This window comes from Myotis yumanensis, unplaced genomic scaffold, assembly GCF_028538775.1.
Source record: "Myotis yumanensis isolate MYYU_CA2020_CCGP unplaced genomic scaffold, mMyoYum1.0.hap1 SCAF_1, whole genome shotgun sequence".
Classification (NCBI taxonomy): Eukaryota; Metazoa; Chordata; class Mammalia; order Chiroptera; family Vespertilionidae; genus Myotis; species Myotis yumanensis.
The window spans coordinates 163,631,851-163,650,340 of NW_027223752.1; the positions used below are offsets into that span (position 1 = coordinate 163,631,851).

Here is an 18,490-nt window from a genome sequence, read left to right on the forward strand (position 1 = left end):
CTACCCGGGCTGCGGCGGCGCGGAGCTGTCAGAGGAAGTCCAAGGCCTGCTCCGGCCAGCGCTACCCTGTGGACGTCGGGACTGGGAGGCCGGGCGGCCCGGGCCCGGAGGCGACGGCGGTGGCTGGAGCCCCGGTCCGGAGCGCCATAGTGCGTGAGGCCGCGGACGTGGCTGGGAGCTTAGGCGGGGCCCCTCGCTGTGAACACTTAGCCTTTCGGGGTCCTGAGCGAGGGTCCGGGATCTCGGGCCGGGGGGGTGGGGGTGTGCGGGGAGCGTGGGGACCTCGGGCCCGGGCTGTCCACGGTGGGTGAGCTGCAGGGGCGCGGCGGGCTGGCACGCTGGAAGCGGAGGGCGCCCCTACACAGTGTCCGTGAGCCCGGGAAGTGGGGAGCTCGTCGTTTCTCCGTGTTGTGGGAGTCATGGGGGACGTGGCCTCGGCTGCCGGCCAGCAAGCGTTCCTTTTCTACTCTGGTTTTTTGACCTTGGGCGAGTCATTTTATTGTGTTCTTTTGCCTCTTTCATTTGTAGCTTCCTTCCCCCCTATTTGAATATTAAGAAAAACATAGGTGATGTGGGAAGACCTTGAGCTTGTAGAAGATACCTTGATATCTGAGCAAGGTACATGGGGTGATGGAAGGGATTTGAGTAGGTGTTGAGTTCTTTCCCCGATCTTACTAGGTCCTAGTCATTTAAACCTCTTGGTTCTCAGTTCCTCTAGATATAAAATGGGAGTTGCTACTGTTTGCCAGACCTAGAAACAATTATGCTTTACATATATATTGCGCTTTATACAAAGCACTTTAATTATGGAATCCGCAAACAACCCTGTAAGGCATCATTCATTAGAGGTGGAGAAACTGAGGCCTAAAGTTAGTGATTTTGCCACTTCCTATAGATAATGAAGTCCCATGGAAGGAAGGATGGTAGCACCTGGTGTGTGTCTGCTAGTGCCTAGCCCTGTGCTAAAATAAATTAGGGAGATAAAATGAAAAAAAAAAAAAGACCTTTGGTATGGGCCTATGAAAACAAACCAATTTTACCAGTGAACACACTGAATTTGTTAATTTCCTGAGCAATTATGAACAGTCACTGGAGACAGAACTAGGTCCAATATCAACTTTGCCGAAGTTTTTGTTCCATTGTGTCTTGCCACTTCAAAAAACAGGAAGGCATGAAAGTGGTTTGCAATGCATGAAGTTTTAGAACATGCCAAGCAACAACATGCTGCTGTTGGAGTCAACACAAATGGAAGTTTTGCACTTTTTGCTACTAATGCTCCCTCCCATCCTTATTACAAGTCACCTTACCTTCTCTTGCCTTATGCTTCCAGTTTCCCTGATTTTTAAAAAAAAACAAAATTAGAACTCATTCGTTGCACAATGGGACAAACTCTTCTAAATCCAGACGATTGGTTACTTAACTGGTGTCCACTGCAACTCTGTCTCTTTTGTCCTTTTTATAAACTTATTCTGATCTGTATTCCGCCTTTAGATAACTAGATGATAATGTATGTGAATCTGTCCACAGCTCCTGTGATTTTCTGGGTTAAAAGCTTGGTGTACAGGAAGCTAACTGGGATCTTGCTGATTTTCCAGTTAGGTTGCCCATTTTTTTTTGGTGCATCTTTTGGAGTTTGTGGTCTGGCTTTTACTGTCTCATTTCGCATGTGGTCATGTTGGCATTATGATTTGCTCCTCGATGTCTGCTTTCCTTTCTCCTGTGTTGTATTTCATGGTTATGTAGCATTCACCAGTGGTCATTGATGTCGTGAACATTTGACATGTTTTGTCATTTGTGAGTGTGTGAACACCAAACGTTGGTATTGGACTTAGAGCTCTAATTTCCCATTTGTTGCCATTATCTTTTCTCTGGTTATTAGATTCCTCTATCCTTCCTGGGCTGATTTTATTTGAAGATTGAATTTGGTTCTGTCCTTGACCTTCTGGCTATGGAGTCATCTACTTCTAAAAGCATCTCACTAAAGCACCTCAAATCTTATCTCAACTGTCAGTCACATGTCTTTTGAGGACCAGTCTCATATTTCAAAGTGCCTCCTGGAGCTTTACCTGGCATTCCACAGATAACTTTAAAACAAAACAAAACTATTTTCAAAACTGAAACCTTTCATCCTCCCCCTCACTCCAGGAAAAAGTGATGAAAAGAAAAGCACTATTTCTCCTTGACTCCTTAATGTAGTTAATGATATTTGTACTGGAAATTTCAGTTTTCTTTGTTTTTTGTTTTGTTTTTTTTTAATACATTTTATTGATTTTTTACAGAGAGGAAGGGAGAGAGATAGAGAGTTAGAAACATCAATGAGAGAGAAACATCGATCAGCTGCCTCCTGCACATCTCCTACTGGGGATGTGCCCGCAACCCAGGTACATGCCCTTGACCGGAATCGAACCTGGGACCTTTCAGTCCCCAGGCCGAGGCTCTATCCACTGAGCCAAACCGGTTTCGGCTCTTTGTTCTTTTTTTATCTTTTTCATCCAGTCTTGTTAGAAAAGACTTGTTGATCTTCACTTTCCCTCCCTCCCTCCCTTCTTTCCTTCTGGTTAATTATCACCTGAGGATATTTTTCCCATTGATTTTTAGAGGGAGTAGAAGGGAGGGAGGGGGAGAGAGAAACATCAATTGGTTGCTGCCCAAACCCAGGTATGTGTCCTTGACCAACCAGGGCCTCCTGCTTCCTATTTCTGCCACTGCTCTCAAGACTTTACCAACTCTTGCTTCAGGTTCTGCCTTGTTTTCTAGACAATCTTCATGACTACCCTGCCTCCAGGTTACTGTTCTAAACATGCAAATTTGATTGTGCATTGACCCTGCTTAAGAGCTAGATGATTCTCTGAATTGCCTATCTGTTAACATTCAATTTCCTTAGTGTTATATGTATTTAAGGACATTTATAATCTGTGCCTCCAAATTTCTTTTTCAGCTCTGTTTCCCATTTGTGAACCTCTTGTTATGACGAAACCTGACTTCCCTTCACACCAGTGCTGTGCCATGTCTCTGTGTTTTTGCACATTTTGTTTGTTTTGCCATACTGAGTCCTGTTCATCTTTTGAGGCTGAGCTCTTCATAAAGGCTTTTCAACTTTCCTGTTAGCTTTTCTTTCTGTCATAGCACTTCCTGTGTGCATTGGTGTGGAATTTCCATTGCCGTATGTATAGTAATTTATGTTTGTTTTGTAGCTGCCTTATGGGCAGGCTGTCTTACTCATTTTGTATTTTCAGTGTCTAAAATAACATTTGACACCAGATATGCCAAGAGAGGAAGCACTCGTGTTTATAATGAATTTTAGACATAGTGGATACTTAAAAGTGGTTGTGAAATGAATTGGGAGTAGAAAAAGCTATTCAAATACATAAAAATATGTTCTACTCTGTAAAAAAAATGATCATTTCTTGTTTTTCCTTTTAAAAAAATTTTTTTATTGATTTCAGAGAGAGGAAGGGAGAGGGAGAGAGAGATAGATACATCAATGATAAGAGAGAATCATTGATGTTCCCTCACTGGGAATTGAACTGTGACCTCCTGGTTCTTGGGTCGACACTCAACCATTGAGCCACACTGGCTGGGCTTCTTTTTAAAATTATTCCTTCATTTTCTTGTGAGAAACATACATAGAAAAAAAGCTCCTTCCATCCTAGTTTGCAATATTAGGTGAACATGTCTCCAAGAGAGGAGCAGTTGTTTTCAGGTTGTGAGAGGACCTAAGGATGATGGAGCCTGGAGCCTAGACCTTTTGGGTTTGTAGAGAAGTAGGCTGTGATGCTGGGAAGGACCTGGCATTGGATCAAGAGCAAGTACTTGGGAAAAGCTAGCTCTATCATGTTTTCTTTCTGCATTTGTTTCTTTTAGAACTAATGGAACAAAATATTTTAAAGTGTTTCCATTTTGAGTCTACAGTATTTAATGATTTTTTCCCCGTAGTTACGTTATCCGTTATCCGTATACTTGCTTGTTACTAAATCTTTTGTTATGACATTGCACAATGATTAAACAATAGTGATATAGAAATTAAACCTGATGTTTTTAGAAACTGCTTCAAATATTTCTGAACATGGAAATGGAAGGGAGAATGTTATAGCATAAAGAACACTCGACTTGGGGAGTCAGAAGACCTACATTCCATCACCTAGAAGCTGTTTTGTGACTTTAAGCAAGTCTTCTCTGAACCCCAGTTTAATCATGGCACAATCATAAGATTGTGTGAAGATCAAATGAGAGTATGCGAAAGAACTTTAAAAGCTAAGAAGCATTTAGGAGCTATAAAGTAGTATAGGGTTTCAAAGATAACCTCCACTCCTTCAGAGGAAAGTGCTGTAGCTGTGCAGTTCTTCATTTATACGACAGTTATTTATGGAGCACTGTGCAAAAGGGGCTGAGTGAGTTCCTTCTTCCCTCCCACCTGACTATGGAGCTTTCAGTCCAGGGCTAGAAGACATATCAAGACACATTTACACAATCAGTTGTTAATACTGCAAGAATAAAGTCTACTCTAGTAATAATAATTTATATATGACATATATTAGACACATAGTTATGTGAATAATTACGACAAGTTTCTCAGAGACATATGGGATGGTTTTATTATGGCAGAGTGCTTCCTGGCTGGAATGAATATTTTCTACTATCCTGGAGTTGAGGAACAACACTGTTAACTGTGTTTAAATTGGGCTCTTAGATCTCACAGGTGGCATCCTGACCTGTGAAGTCCCTGAATCCTTGTAATAATGAGCTACATTGCAGTGAACCTCTGATGTCTCCACAGGAAACATAAGAGGGAAAGTGTCTACTTCAGTGGTTCCCAATGTGAGGCACACGTCCCACAGGGGGACAATTTGATTTTTAAGGGGGGCAATCGAGAATGAGTTATTAACAGTGAAATTTTTTCATTTTTTATGGTTCTAGGGGCCTCATATACAATATATAAATATATATTGTGACGTATTTATGCATTTCAGTTCTCTTATATGTTTTGAAACTTTATTTGCTATTTTTTCATATCATTTCATATTATTTTTTAAACAATTTCGTAGTGATTTCTTCCACAGTACTTCAACTGCCCTTTCGTTCTTTTATTTTTCTCTTTCATAGATGCCATGTTCTTTGGAAGCTTGTTTAGACCAAGTTAATGACCTTTTAGGCTTCCTCCACATGAATAGGAGTTCACTTTTTGAGTAATAAGAGTTATATGTCACAGGGGGCGGGGTGGTCATCAGGATTTTAGAGATGCTTAGGTGGGACATAGCCAAACAAAGGTTGAGAACCACTGGTCTACTTGTTGATCTTCACAGAGTCCTTCAGGAAAAACTGGGAGGCTTGTAGGGAACTAATAAGATGAGGCTAGGAACTCAGCAAATTACCTAGATTAGCAAAACTGCTCTTTGTGGTTCTTGTTATGGGTAGTCTCTCCAGTCAGGTCCTTGTACTAGAGTTACCTTGATTTAAAAAAAAAAATTTTTTTTTTCCTTTAGGAATTGTAGGTACTTACTATCTTCATTTTGTTCACTTAGGATTTACAACCTGTAAATGTTAAGAGGACTTTTTGGTATATTTGTGATTAGTAATGATAGGGAGTAGGGGAAGAAAGGAAGTTATTTGGTATCAATTACAAATGATCTTGGAATGATTAGGGTAAGCTTGACTATAGTAACAGGTGCAAACATGTAATGGCCTAACAATAAGTTCATTTCTCAATCACATAACCATCTAAGGCAGTGGTTCTCAAACTTGGCTGCACATTAGAATCACCTGGGAATCTTTTTAAAATCCTGATTTCTGGGCCTCATCCTCTGGAAATTCTGTTTCTTTGTTATGGGGTGGGGCCACAACATTAGTAACAAAGAAACAGAATTTCTGGAGGATGAGGCCCAGAAATCAGGATTTTAAAAAGATTCCCAGGTGATTCTAAAGAGCAGCCAAGGTTGAGAACCACTGATCTAAGGTATATCAAGATAGCTGGTGAACGAGAAAAAGAGAGAGTGAGTGAGTTGTGGGGAAGGAATGGCACTCTAAAGCTATAATCCAAGGACCCCGGCTGCTGGAGGCTCTTCCTTTTTCAAAGTGTGTCTTCAAAGGATGCCCTGGGGAATCTACTTCCTCTGTTCACTGGAAGGAGAGCAAAGAATGGAGGAACAAGCATGAGAGTTTTCTGTGGGCCAGGCCTGGAAGAGGCACACATCCCTTTTACTCACATTCACTGGGGTAGAGCTCAGATAAGGCAGCATCCACCTGCAAGCAGGACAGGGAAGTGTAGACTAGCTGTGTGCTGAGGAAGAAAAGGAACTTCAGTCTTTGCCACAAAAGTCAAAGCACTCTATTTTACTTTTTGTGACTTGTTTTATAAATTGTTTGGCAATAAAGAAGATTAAAAAATGAAGCCAGGCAGATTAAAACGGAATTGAGGAATCAGCCACTTGTCATTCAACAAGTATTTGAATATCTGTTATTTGCCAAGAAGTGTGCTAAGTGCTGTGAGACATGTTCCTTGTCTTTTAAGGGCTTGTAGTCTAGTAAAGGTTTAGTAGAAACTAGTTCAAGGGAGACTGATCAAAGTCTAATCGCATCAGTAGGCCTGACTGGTAGAGGATGGGACAGATCACCATCTTGGTGAAGAAGAGATCGATGATGCTTACCCATTACCTGGGCCAATCTCCAGGTAATCATCACTTTGAAATCATATAGCAAAGACCCAGAACCAACTATCTGAGCTGGGGCCTCTAGAAAAGGGACTATGGGAGTGAGTGATCAGAGAGATGACACACGTAAGAAAGCCATTGCAGAAAAAGTGTGGGAATGGGTAAAATTATGTTTGGCAAAATGATTTTCATACATTCTCAGTTGTTTTTATTTTGTTCTAACCCCTGAGGGATATGACACATTTTTTTTTTTTTTTTTTGAAATTATGAAACTATTTATTGAACTCAGAATAGAAAGGTAATACAAAAAAAGTTAAAACAAATGCACCTGTGGCCATCACCGCGCCCCCTGGATCGCTGCAGCGCCCACCAGGGGGCGGTAGCGCCCACTTTGGGAATCTACATTGTAGGCCTTCCATCCACCTACACGTCTTTATGCATTTTATTTTATTTTATTTTATTTTTTTTTCGCTTACTGTATTACAAAGGGTATTACATAAGTGTCCTTTTTTCCCCCCCGCCCTTGACAAACCCCTACCCTCCCTTACCCCCCAGTGTCTTATGTCCATTAGTTATGCTTATATGCATGCATACAAGTCCTTCGGTTGAACTCTTACTCCCCTCCCTCCTGCCCCCCAACTCTCTCTGGCCTTCCCACTGCAGTTTGACAATCAGTTTGAGGCAGCTCTGCCTCTGTATCTATTATTGTTCAAAAGTTTGTAATGGTCTTTATTATCCATGAATGAGTGAGATCATGTGGTATTTTTCCTTCATTGACTGGGTTGTTTCACTTAGCATAATGCTCTCCAGTTCCATCCATGATGTTGCAAATGGTAGGAGTTCCTTCTTTTTAACAGCAGCATAGTATTCCATCGTGTAGATGTACCACAGTTTTCTAATCCATTCATCTACTGATGGGCACTTAGGCTGTTTCCAGATCTTAGCTATGGTGAATTGTGCTGCTATGAACATCTGGTTACATATATCCTTTCTGATTGGTGTTTCTGGTTTCTTGGGATATATTCCTAGTAGTGGGATCACAGGGTCAAATGGGAGTTCCATTTCCAATTTTTTGAGGAACCTCCATACTGCCTTCCATAGTGGCTGCACCAGTCTGCATTCCCACCAGCAGTGCACAAGTGTTCCTTTTTCTCCACATCCTCTCCAGCACTTCTCGTTTGTTGATTTGTTGATGGTGGCCATTCTGACAGGTGTGAGATGGTACCTCATTGTTGTTTTGATTTGCATCTCTCGGATGATTAGTGACTTTGAGCATGTTTTCATATGTCTCTTGGCTTTCTGAATGTCCTCTTTTGAAAGGTGTCTATTTAGATCCTTTGCCCATTTTTTGATTGGATTGTTTATCTTCTTTTTGTTAAGTTGTATGAGTTCCCTATAAATTTTGGAGATTAGGCCCTTATCAGATATGACGTTGGCAAATATGTTTTCCCACGAGGTGGGTTTTCTTGTTGTTTTGTTGATGGTTTCTTTTGCTGTGCAGAAGCTTTTTATTTTGATGTAGTCCCATTTGTTCAGTTTCTCTTTAGTTTCAACTGCCCTAGGAGCTGTATCAGTGAAGAAATTGTTTTGGCATAAGTCTGAGATTTTGTTGCCTTTGTATTCTTCTAGAATTTTTATGGTTTCCTGTCGTACATTTAAGTCCTTTATCCATTTTGAGTTTATTCTTGTGTATGGTGTAAGTTGGTGGTCTAGTTTCATTTTCTTGCATATGTCTGTCCAATTTTCCCAACACCATTTATTGAAGAGACTATCTTGGCTCCATTGTATGTTCTTGCCTCCTTTGTCAAAAATTAATTGAGCATATTGGTTCGGGCTAATTTCTGGACTCTCTATTCTATTCCACTGGTCTATATGTCTGTTCTTGTGCCAGTACCAGGCAGTTTTGAGAACAGTGGCTTTGTAATACAGTTTGATATCTGGCATTGAGATCCCACCTACTTTGTTCTTTCTCAGGATCGCTGCAGCTATTCGGGGTCTTTTTTTATTCCAGATGAATTTTTGGAGAGTTCGTTCTAGATCTTTGAAGAAGGGCATTGGTATTTTAATGGGAAGTGCGTTGAATGTATAGATTGCTTTGGGTAGTATGGACATTTTAATGATGTTGATTCTACCAATCCAAGAACATGGTATGTTCTTCCATCTGATTATGTCTTCCTCTATCTCTTTTTTCAACGTCCTGTAGTTTTCTGAGTAGAGGTCTTTAACCTCTTTAGTTAAGTTTATTCCTAGGTATCTTAATTTTTTTGGTGCGATGGTAAATGGGATTGTTTTTCTAATCTCTCTTTCTGAAAGTTCACTCTTGGTGTATAGAAATGCCTCAGATTTCTTGGGGTTAATTTTGTATCCTGCTACATTGCCAAATTCATGTATTAAGTCTAGTAGCTTTTTGATGGAGTCTCTAGGGTTTTGTATGTATAATATCATGTCATCTGCAAATAAGGACAGTTTTACTTCCTCTTTTCCAATTTGGATGCCTTTTATTTCTTCTTCTTGCCTAATTGCAAAGGCTAATACTTCCAGTACTATGTTGAACAGGAGTGGTGAGAGTGGGCATCCCTGTCTTGTTCCTGTTCTTAGGGGAAATGGTGTTAGTTTTTGTCCATTGAGTATGATGTTGGCTGTGGGCCTGTCATATATGGCTTTTATTATGTTGAGGTATGATCCTTCTATTCCCACCTTTCTGAGAGTTTTTATCAAAAATGGGTGTTGGATTTTGTCGAATGCTTTTTCTGCATCAATTGATATGACCATGTGGTTTTTTTCTTTCAATTTGTTTATGTGATGTATCACATTTATTGATTTACGGATGTTGTACCATCCTTGCATCTCTGGGATAAATCCTACTTGGTCATGGTGTATGATCCTTCTGATGTACTGCTGGATCCGATTTGCTAAGATTTTGTTGAGGATTTTGGCATCTATGTTCATGAGGGATATTGGCCTGTAATTCTCTTTCATTGTGATGTCTTTACCTGGTTTTGGTATTAGTGTGATGCTGGCTTCATAGAATGAGCTTGGAAGTGTTCCTTCCTCTTGAATTTTTTGTAGTAGTCTGAGGAGGGTAGGTTTTAGTTCTTCCTTGAATGTTTGGTAGAACTCCCCTGTGAAGCCGTCTGGCCCTGGGCTTTTGTTTGCTGGAAGCTTTCTGATGACTGCTTCAATTTCTTCCATAGTTATTGGCCTATTGAGGTTTTTAGATTCTTCCTGATTGAGTTTTGGAATGTTGTATTTTTCTAGGAATTTGTCCATTTCCTCCAGGTTGTCTAGTTTGTTGGAGTAGAGTTGCCCGTAGTATTGTTTAACAATCATTTGTATTTCTGTGGGGTCTGTTGTTATTTCGCCTCTCTCATTTCTGATTTGGTTTATTTGGGACCTTTCTCTTTGCTTCTTGGTGAGCCTGGCGAGGGGTTTGTCAATCTTGTTTATCCTTTCAAAGAACCAGCTCTTGGTTTCATTGATTTTCTGTATTGTTTTTTTGGTCTCTATGTCATTGATTTCTGCTCTAATCTTTATTATCTCCTTCCTTCTGCTCACTCTGGGGTTTTCTTGTTGCTCTCTTTCTAATTCTTTGAGTTGTAGAGTTAGATGATTAACTACCATTTTTTCTTGTTTTTTGAGATAGGCCTGTAGAGCTATAAACTTCCCTCTCAAGACTGCTTTCATTGTGTCCCAGAGGTTTTGGATTGTTGTGTTTTCATTGTCATTAGTGTCCAGGATGTTTTTAATTTCTTCTTTGATGTCATCGGTAACCCAATCAATATTTAATAACATGCTATTCAGCTTCCAAGTGTTTGAGTATTTTGGGTTGTTTTTATTGTAGTTTATTTCTAACATTATGCCATCGTGGTCTGAGAAGATGCTTTTTATGATCTCAATCTTCTTGAATTTGTGGAGACTTTGCTTGTGGCCCAATATGTGGTCTATTTTTGAATATGTCCCATGAGCACCTGAGAGGAATGTATATTCCGCAGCTGTGGGGTGTAGTGTTCTGAAGATGTCAATTAAGTCCATCTGATCTAGTGAGTCATTTAGGATTGCTGTTTCTTTGCTGATTGTTTGTCTAGCGGATTTATCCAGTGATGTCAATGGTGTATTAAAGTCCCCTACTATGATTGTGTTATTGTCGATATCTCCCCTGATATCTTCCAGAAGTTTTCTTATGTATGTGGGTGCTCCTGCATTGGGTGCATATATGTTTACCAGGGTTATATCTTCTTGTTGTATTGATCCCTTTAGTATTATGAAGTGGCCTTCCTTATCTCTGGTTATGGCCTTCACTTTGAGATGTATTTTGTCAGATATAAGTATTGCTACCCCAGCTTTCTTTTCCTTTCCATTTGCGTGAAAGATATTTTTCCATCCCTTCACTTTCAGTCTGTGTGAGTCCTTTCCAATGAGGTGGGTCTCTTGTAGACAGCAGATGTATGGGTCATGTTTTTTTATCCATTCAGCCACTCGATGTCTTTTATTTGGAGCATTTAGTCCATTTACATTTAAAGTTATTATTGAAAGGTACTTGTTTGTAGCCATTTCTTTTTTGTGTGTGTGTGTGGCTGTTTTCTTTCTGAGCTTGATATTTCTTCTTTTACACCAGTCCCTTTAGCATTTCTTGCATGGCTGGCTTGGTGGTGATAAACTCCCTTAGCCCTTTTTTGTCTGTGAAGCTTCTTATTTCCCCTTCAATTTTGAATGATAGCCTTGCTGGATAGAGTATTCTTGGATTCAGTCCTTTGCTTTGCATCACTTTGTAGATTTCCGTCCATTCTTTTCTGGCCTGATGTGTTTCTGTTGAGAAATCATTTGATAATCTAATGGGAGATCCCTTGTATGTTACTTTCCGTCTCTCTCTTGCAGCCTGTAAGATTCTCTCTTTATCCTGAGCATTTGCCATGGTAATTATGATGTGTCTTGGTGTGGGTCTTTTCGGGTTCACCTTGTTTGGGACTCTCTGGGCTTGTGTGACTTTTTTCTTCCCCACCTCAGGGAAGTTTTCTGATATTATTTCTTCGAATAGGTTTTCTAATCCATGTTCATCTTTCTGTTGTTCTGGCACCCCTATTATTCGTATGTTGCTTCGTTTCATGTTGTCCCAAAGTTCCCTTAGGCTCTCCTCCTGTCTTTTAATTTTTTTCTCCATTTGCAGTACAGTTTGAGTGTGTTTTGCTTCCTTGTCTTCTAATTCACTGATTCGGTCCTCCGCTTCTCCCAGTCTACTATTGATACTTTCAATGGTGTTTTTTATTGCAGCTAAGTTGCTCTTCATTTCTTCTTGGGACTTACTTAAGTTGTTGATTTTTTCATCTGTTTCTTCTAGCTTCTTGCATACGTAGTTGAGTTTTTCATCTGTTTCTTCTTGCTTCTTGAACATCCGGTGCATGTACTCTAGGAACCTTATTCTGAATTCTTTTTCCGTCATGTTGCATATCTCTGTCTCACTTAGCTGCTTTTCTGGCGAGTCCTCCTTTTCTTTCCTTTGGGGGTTTCTTTGTCTACCCATGTTTGATCTCACTGACATTACTAGTTGTTGAATCGTTCAGTGGCTGGACCCTGGGTGGCAGTGGCTGCTCCCTGGGTGGCAGTGGCTCCTCGGTCTGTGGTTGCTCCTTGGGCGGTTGTGGTAGCAGCGGCTCCTCTGTTGATAGCAGGGCCTCTGATGGGTGCTGTTCACAGTTGTGGTGGCTCTTCTGGCTGGTGGAGGGAGGCTTCAGACGCAGCAACTGTTCCCCAGGCAGAGCGTGTGGTGATCAGGAGGCCGCTGTTGCTTGAATTGTTTTTAGTTTTCGAAGATTTAGCAGGTAGTCCTTGGGCCTTCCATGAAAGCATGATTTTGGCTGGCCCCTTGGTTTGGGGAGCAATGGTGGCCTTGTGGGAGAAGGGGATCGCTCATAGCTGTGCTCATCTTCTTCAGGTGGGAACTCTTTGGTTCCAGCACAGGACGTCTGCAGAGAGTTTAAGGGAACAGAGCTTGGCAGGGCTGTAGGGCAACCAGCAGAGCTGTGCAGTCATCCCATCAGCAGAGCTCCCTGCACACCACAGGGCCTCTTGTTCTAGCTGCTTGGCACGGCCTCGGGGCCCAGGCGCCAGGAGCCTTCCAGGTGCAAGCCCTCAGGAGCCGGGAGCCAGCCCCGCCGGGATATGACACATTTTTGTAGTCACTGTGGTAGTGTCTTCAGGAGGGGTTCAAATACTTAGGTTTGGAGGAGACTCAGTTAAGTGTCTTTGGGGCCTTCCAGAGTTTGAAAGTCCACGAGTGATTCTGATCTCCATGCCTTTCTTACCAGTGCACGTTTATCATGGAGCACTCTTTGACTGTGCTCCTTGAAGAATCTCGAGCAGCTTCTAACAATAAGTGCCCTGTAAGAGAAGTGCAAAGTGCACTTGCTGTGTAAAGGAGGGAGAAATACCATCGGCTTTGAGGGACTCGGGGGGGAAAGAGAGGTAGCACTTGAGCATCTTTATTTTGATAAAGTTATATTTGCACTGTTGATTTAAAAGCATCTAGCTTATCTAATAAAGAGGGATATGCAAATTGACCAACACTCCATAATGGTCAAATGGCTGTGCCCACAGCAGAGGCAGGGATTCTGTAACACAAGATGGCTGTGCCCACAGCGGAGGCCAGGTTCCCATTATGAGACTTAAGCAATCAGCAGGGACCTGAGGCTGCATGGTGCTGGGCCAGGGCAGGGGACCTGAGGTAGCGCCCCCAGCCTGGTGGGGCTTGACAGGGGACTTCAGACAGGGGCCAGACTTGGGGACCTCAAGCTGTGCCCCCCCGCCCAACAGGGCTTGACAGGGGACCTCAGGCTGCACTCCCGCCCTGGCGCTGGGCCATGGGACCTGAAGCCACGCCCCTGCCCAGCGGGGCTTGACAGGGCACCTCAGGCCGCGCCCTCTGCCTGCGGGGCTTGACGGGGGTGGGGCCAGCTGGGTCTGGATCTAGCCCAATGGGGATGGGGCCAGCCAGGTCTGGGTCTCACATGATTTCGAGGTGCATGTGAGTGGGTGGGGACTTGACTCTGGTTCCCGTGGCGCGCCCTAGACTCTGACAGGAGGAAGATTTTCATATACATTTTACTAATTTTCTTTCATCTCTGACACTTCTATTATAGAGAAAGGGCAAATAGCAATATTAAAATATTTCCTCTAATTAAGTCCCTTTTGATGTGCACAAATTTCGTGCATCGGGCCACTAGTCTATATATATAAAAAGCCAGTGACCAGAACTCTGTAATGACCAGAACAGCTGGTCACTATGATGCCCACTGTGGCCACTGAACTGGCCAACCTCCCACAGCCCCTCCCCAACCGGCCCCACCCCTGATTGCCCTCCCCACCCCAATAGGGGGCAGGGCCAGCTGGCCAACCTCCTTCAGTCCCTACCTCTGGCTGGCACTGCCCCCAATGGGCTCCCACCACCCCGATTGGCCCACAACCCCTTCCCCCAACCTGCCCTACCCCTGATTGTCCCCCCAGAGGGTGGGGCTGGCTGGCCAACCTCCCACAACCCCAACCCCAGCCGCTGACCCCTGATCAGCTCCCCCAACCCCATTGAGGGGCGGGGCCAGCCAGCCCACTGCCCATAGCCCCTCCCCACAGCCAGCCCTGCCCCCAATCAGCCCCCCCATTGGGGTTGGGGTCCCCTGGCCAATCACCTGTGGTCCCTCCCTCCAGCTGACCCAGCTCTGATCGGCCCCGATCGAGGCGGCCCGGCCAGCCAACCTCCCTGCATCTTCTCCTCCCCACAGGCCCAGCCCCAATCCTCCCTGAATTGGGCCGGGCCAGCCGGACCCCACCCATCCTTGAATTTGTGCACTGGGCCTCTAGTTATTAATAAAAATAAAGGGGTGGTTAGAATTTTGCTATAGTTTTAAAAATATAATTTTGCAAGAGTGTTAATGCTATTAAAATATACCTTATGCACCTTTTAAGAGATACTCAGAATGGTGTGGTTGATATGTAATTCTTTTGACATTTCAGTTGGTAGGTCTTATCAGCTTCAATGTGGGTGTCACAAGTACTTTCATCTATTTTGTTTCATTTGAACCACATTTAACTATTCTGCAAATTCAGTGTGGCAGGTTATTATAATCCCCATTTTTAATGATGAAGGAATCAAGGCTTTTAGTGATTAATACACTTACCAAGTGGAAGAGGTCTTCTGACTCCAAATCTGAATATACCATGCAGCCCTGTAGTGAAATGTTCAATGAAGGGCTTCTGGCTTCCAGTTCAGTGAATCACAGCACCTCCTCTCTCAGACCTGAGAGGCAGGTTAACTACAATCTAATTTTTTTAACCTTTAGCTAAAATCAGAAAAGTAATTTTTGACATATAAATACAATAAAAGTGTTAGCTCTGCATCCCAGGTTTGCAGTCATGGCTCAGGTGACACCATTCCAAATGAACAATATAGGCAGCTGTATTAGTACCCAGAAGCCAGGTTGCTCAGTTTAGGTGCCCTTCCCCACAGAAGTTAACTTAGCCCCTTCTATGATGGCTTCTTGCCAGAATACTGGAATATTGGAATATACCAGAACTCTGGAAGCAGAATACGGTGTTCTTCCATTCCCTCCCCTTACCTCTTTCTTTTGCTCCAGTGCCTTTGTTAGATTTCATTTAATCTCTCAACAAGCATTTAAGATTCAGTTGAATTTTACAAAATAAATCCATAAATAAAACTCTACCTTTGTCCATATTATCTACTTTTATAAAACAGTTTCTTTTGGGTATTTTTGGTGTTTTCTTGTCTGGTATGCTACACCTAAGAGTTCTTCCATGTGGTCTTATTTTTTTTTATTGATTTCAGAGAGGAAGTGAGAGGGAGAGAGAGATAGAAACATCAATGATGAGATAGAATCATTGATTGGATACCTCCTGTACACTCCCTACTGGGAATCAAGCCTGCAACCCGGGCATGTGCCCTTGGCCCGGAACCGAACCTGAGGACCCTTCAGTCCATAGGTGGACACTCTATCCACTGAACCAAACTAACTAGGGCATGTGGTCTTTTCTTGCCAAGTTCCACATGAAAGCAAATTCCTAGTGATCTAGGGCTTAGGTTCCTCTACTGCCCACCCAGCCTTACCACTCTGACTTTGCTGTGTTCTCATCCTCCTTTGTTCTTTCAGTATTTATTGACCATGTACTGTGTGTGTGGCACCATGCTACATGCAGAGGGTACAGCAGAGGAAAAGATGTAATATTTTCTTACCTTCTTTGACTCTTAGCCATATGATTAAGACATAACTACCTAGTTGGTTATTTTCAATGCTTCTGTATTTTTAATGCACTGGGGAAGGATAGGATAAAGCCATTCCGTACTTTTTACAGAAAAAAATCCAAGGTGCACTGTATGTGTATGAGCTGTTCTATTCAAATCTGCTGACAGCCTCTATTTTGTACCTTTCCAAAAGCTGAATTTAGCGGTGTATTGTAGATTTGGGTGCACAACTAAAGACTTGAGACAAAATTCTAGGTACAATTGCTATAATGTGTTGCTAACGGAGAATATGAGATTTCCTCCTTTGAGATCTTTCTAAAAGCGGACTTGGTTCTCTTATATTTGGGAACCTCGCTCCTATCCTGTGCCCAATGCTGAGATCTGGGGGCTAAGAGGCTGACAGTATAGTCTTCTCTAGGAATTTGCAGTGACTGTTTTGTTTGTCATTGTCTTCTGCTTCTGAGACTTGGAGAAGCTGGTATATATTGTACAGGGGATGATGGATGAGTTTATTTTTGAAAAGTTATAGCCAACTCATGATTTTTATGGGAGCATAAGTGCCTGGCTCTAAAGTCAAGTAAAAGATGCCAGATCTCAATTTATTCACTACTGGCAACTTCCTTTTGAAAGAGTATTTTATGATCAGGGCTTCTAGAAAGTATAAGTTAAAAAAAAAATTTTTAGGATCTTATTTTTGAATTTTTTTCTTAAATTTTGAGGAAGAAATGCTAAGAAACTATGAAATGACTAAAAGTTGATGTGAAGGTAGAGAAGAAGAAGAGGGTTGGCTAAGTGGTCCACAGTCACTGTATTCCTGAAAATTAAGAATAATTTTCTGGCTAGCTTGTAGAATTGATAGTAACTAACAAGTGTCCCATTTCTTTTGCCAATTGGTGTAATACAGTGAGACGGTTTAAGCGGAAGCATCTTACAGCCATCGACTGCCAACATTTGTCTCGAAGTCACTTGGCTGTGACCCAGGCCTTCAGTCAAAGATGGACAAACAGAGACCCGAACCATGGTCTCTATCCTAGATCCAGAACAAAAAGAGGGACTAGGGGTATGTCTTCCAAAAATGTATCTTGCATTTAGAATCTGTAGTGTGTGTGGCTTTTGAATGTCTCCCAGTATTTGTAAGTATTATTGTAGTGATTTTGTAGTCCTGTTGCAACATTTTGACACTTTTTTCATTATTTGTGCATTTTCTATGAAAATTTCTTCCTATTGTAAGTGGTCGGCAAAGGCCCCAGGAAAACATGACTGAATGAATTCCATTAGCTTGCTTAATTATAACATGGTAGAAAACACATACCAATATCACCACTATTCTAATCTAGAACCATTTTGATTTCTAGACTCTGCAGTAATCTCCTTTGTTCAATTGCCAGTAGGTCCATTGTATCATTATTTTTCTCCAAAATGTTCCCTCATTCAGTGATTTCGTGGTAGACTGTGTCCTTGGTTACCTCAGACCTGGACTGCTGCAGTAACACTTCCTTGCCTTTAGATTTTATTTCTTTCAAACCAGGTAGAACATACATCAAGATAATATTCTTGAGTACCATTTCCTGTCATGTCACTGCCACTCAAGAACAGACAGCAAAATGTCCCCCTGTTACTATTATGGACCCAAGCTCAAACTTGCCATCACCTGATATTTATTATTTATTACATGCAAGTTCTGTATCATTTCCCTATATGCCAAATGAATTCCAACTTTTAAAAATTTTTTCAAGAAAAACTTTTAAATATGTTATATGCAATAAACATTAATATTTCAAGAAAAATGATTTTAAATATGTTATGTGAAATAAACATTAATATTTCAAGAAAAATGATTTTAAATATGTTACCTGCAATAAACTTAATATTTCAAGAAAAATGATTTTATATATAATATTACATTCAATAAACATTAATATTTTGAGGAAAAAAGATTTTAAATAAAATATTACCAACCATCTTTTAATAATAGATGTATGATCTAGATTGCCTTATTTCCCTTTGATATATAATTTCATCATCCAACTTAAATCTTACCCAGTTGTCTTTAAATATTGTGTTTTTCTCACTTCTGGAGCTGCCATAACCAATTTATGAGGCAGTTTTAAACTAACTGGTTATATTTTGTCTGTTTTGTGTAGATAAGTCAACTTCTCTATTGTGAATTCTTTTTGATTAAGACTGTCAGCATGTGTATGTTTCAGTGGGGAGTCCTAGCACTGAGCATGTAGTAGACTCTTAATAGATATTGCTGTGATTGAATTCTCACAATTAGAAGATATCAAGATTTAACCCAGGCCTGTTAACTTCAAATTTGGGTTTTTATCACATTACCCCAGAAACAGTTATAGGTTTATTTTCCTAACATAGAAAAAAAAAATTAAATTCTTTTAAAGGCCAAACCTAGGATTTTTTTTCCATTTTTTTCAGAATGTTATAAAAACATTCTAAAATGATTTTTAAAAATATATTTTAAACACATTTTTATTGATATTAGAGAGGAAGGGAGAGAGACATAAAAACATAAATGATGAGAGAGAATCATTGATCAGCTGCCTTCTGCATGCCCCACACTGGGGATCGAACACACAACCCA

The 18,490-nt window shown here is 41.4% G+C and overlaps 1 protein-coding gene across 2 annotated transcripts in view; it reads left to right on the plus strand.

Moving 5' to 3' along the window:
• The first annotated feature begins 41 nt into the window (after positions 1–41).
• FBH1 (F-box DNA helicase 1) overlaps positions 42–18,490 on the plus strand; it is a 67,105-nt gene continuing 48,656 nt past the window's right edge. Inside the window, exons 1-2 of one of the 2 annotated variants that reach the window (XM_070391428.1) lie at positions 42–149; positions 16,796–16,951. In XM_070391428.1, coding sequence (XP_070247529.1) covers position 149; positions 16,796–16,951 — 157 coding nt within the window. In that variant the 5' untranslated portion in view covers positions 42–148. The remainder of the gene's footprint in view (positions 150–16,795; positions 16,952–18,490) is intronic. The other variant, XM_070391429.1, reaches the window with a different exon arrangement.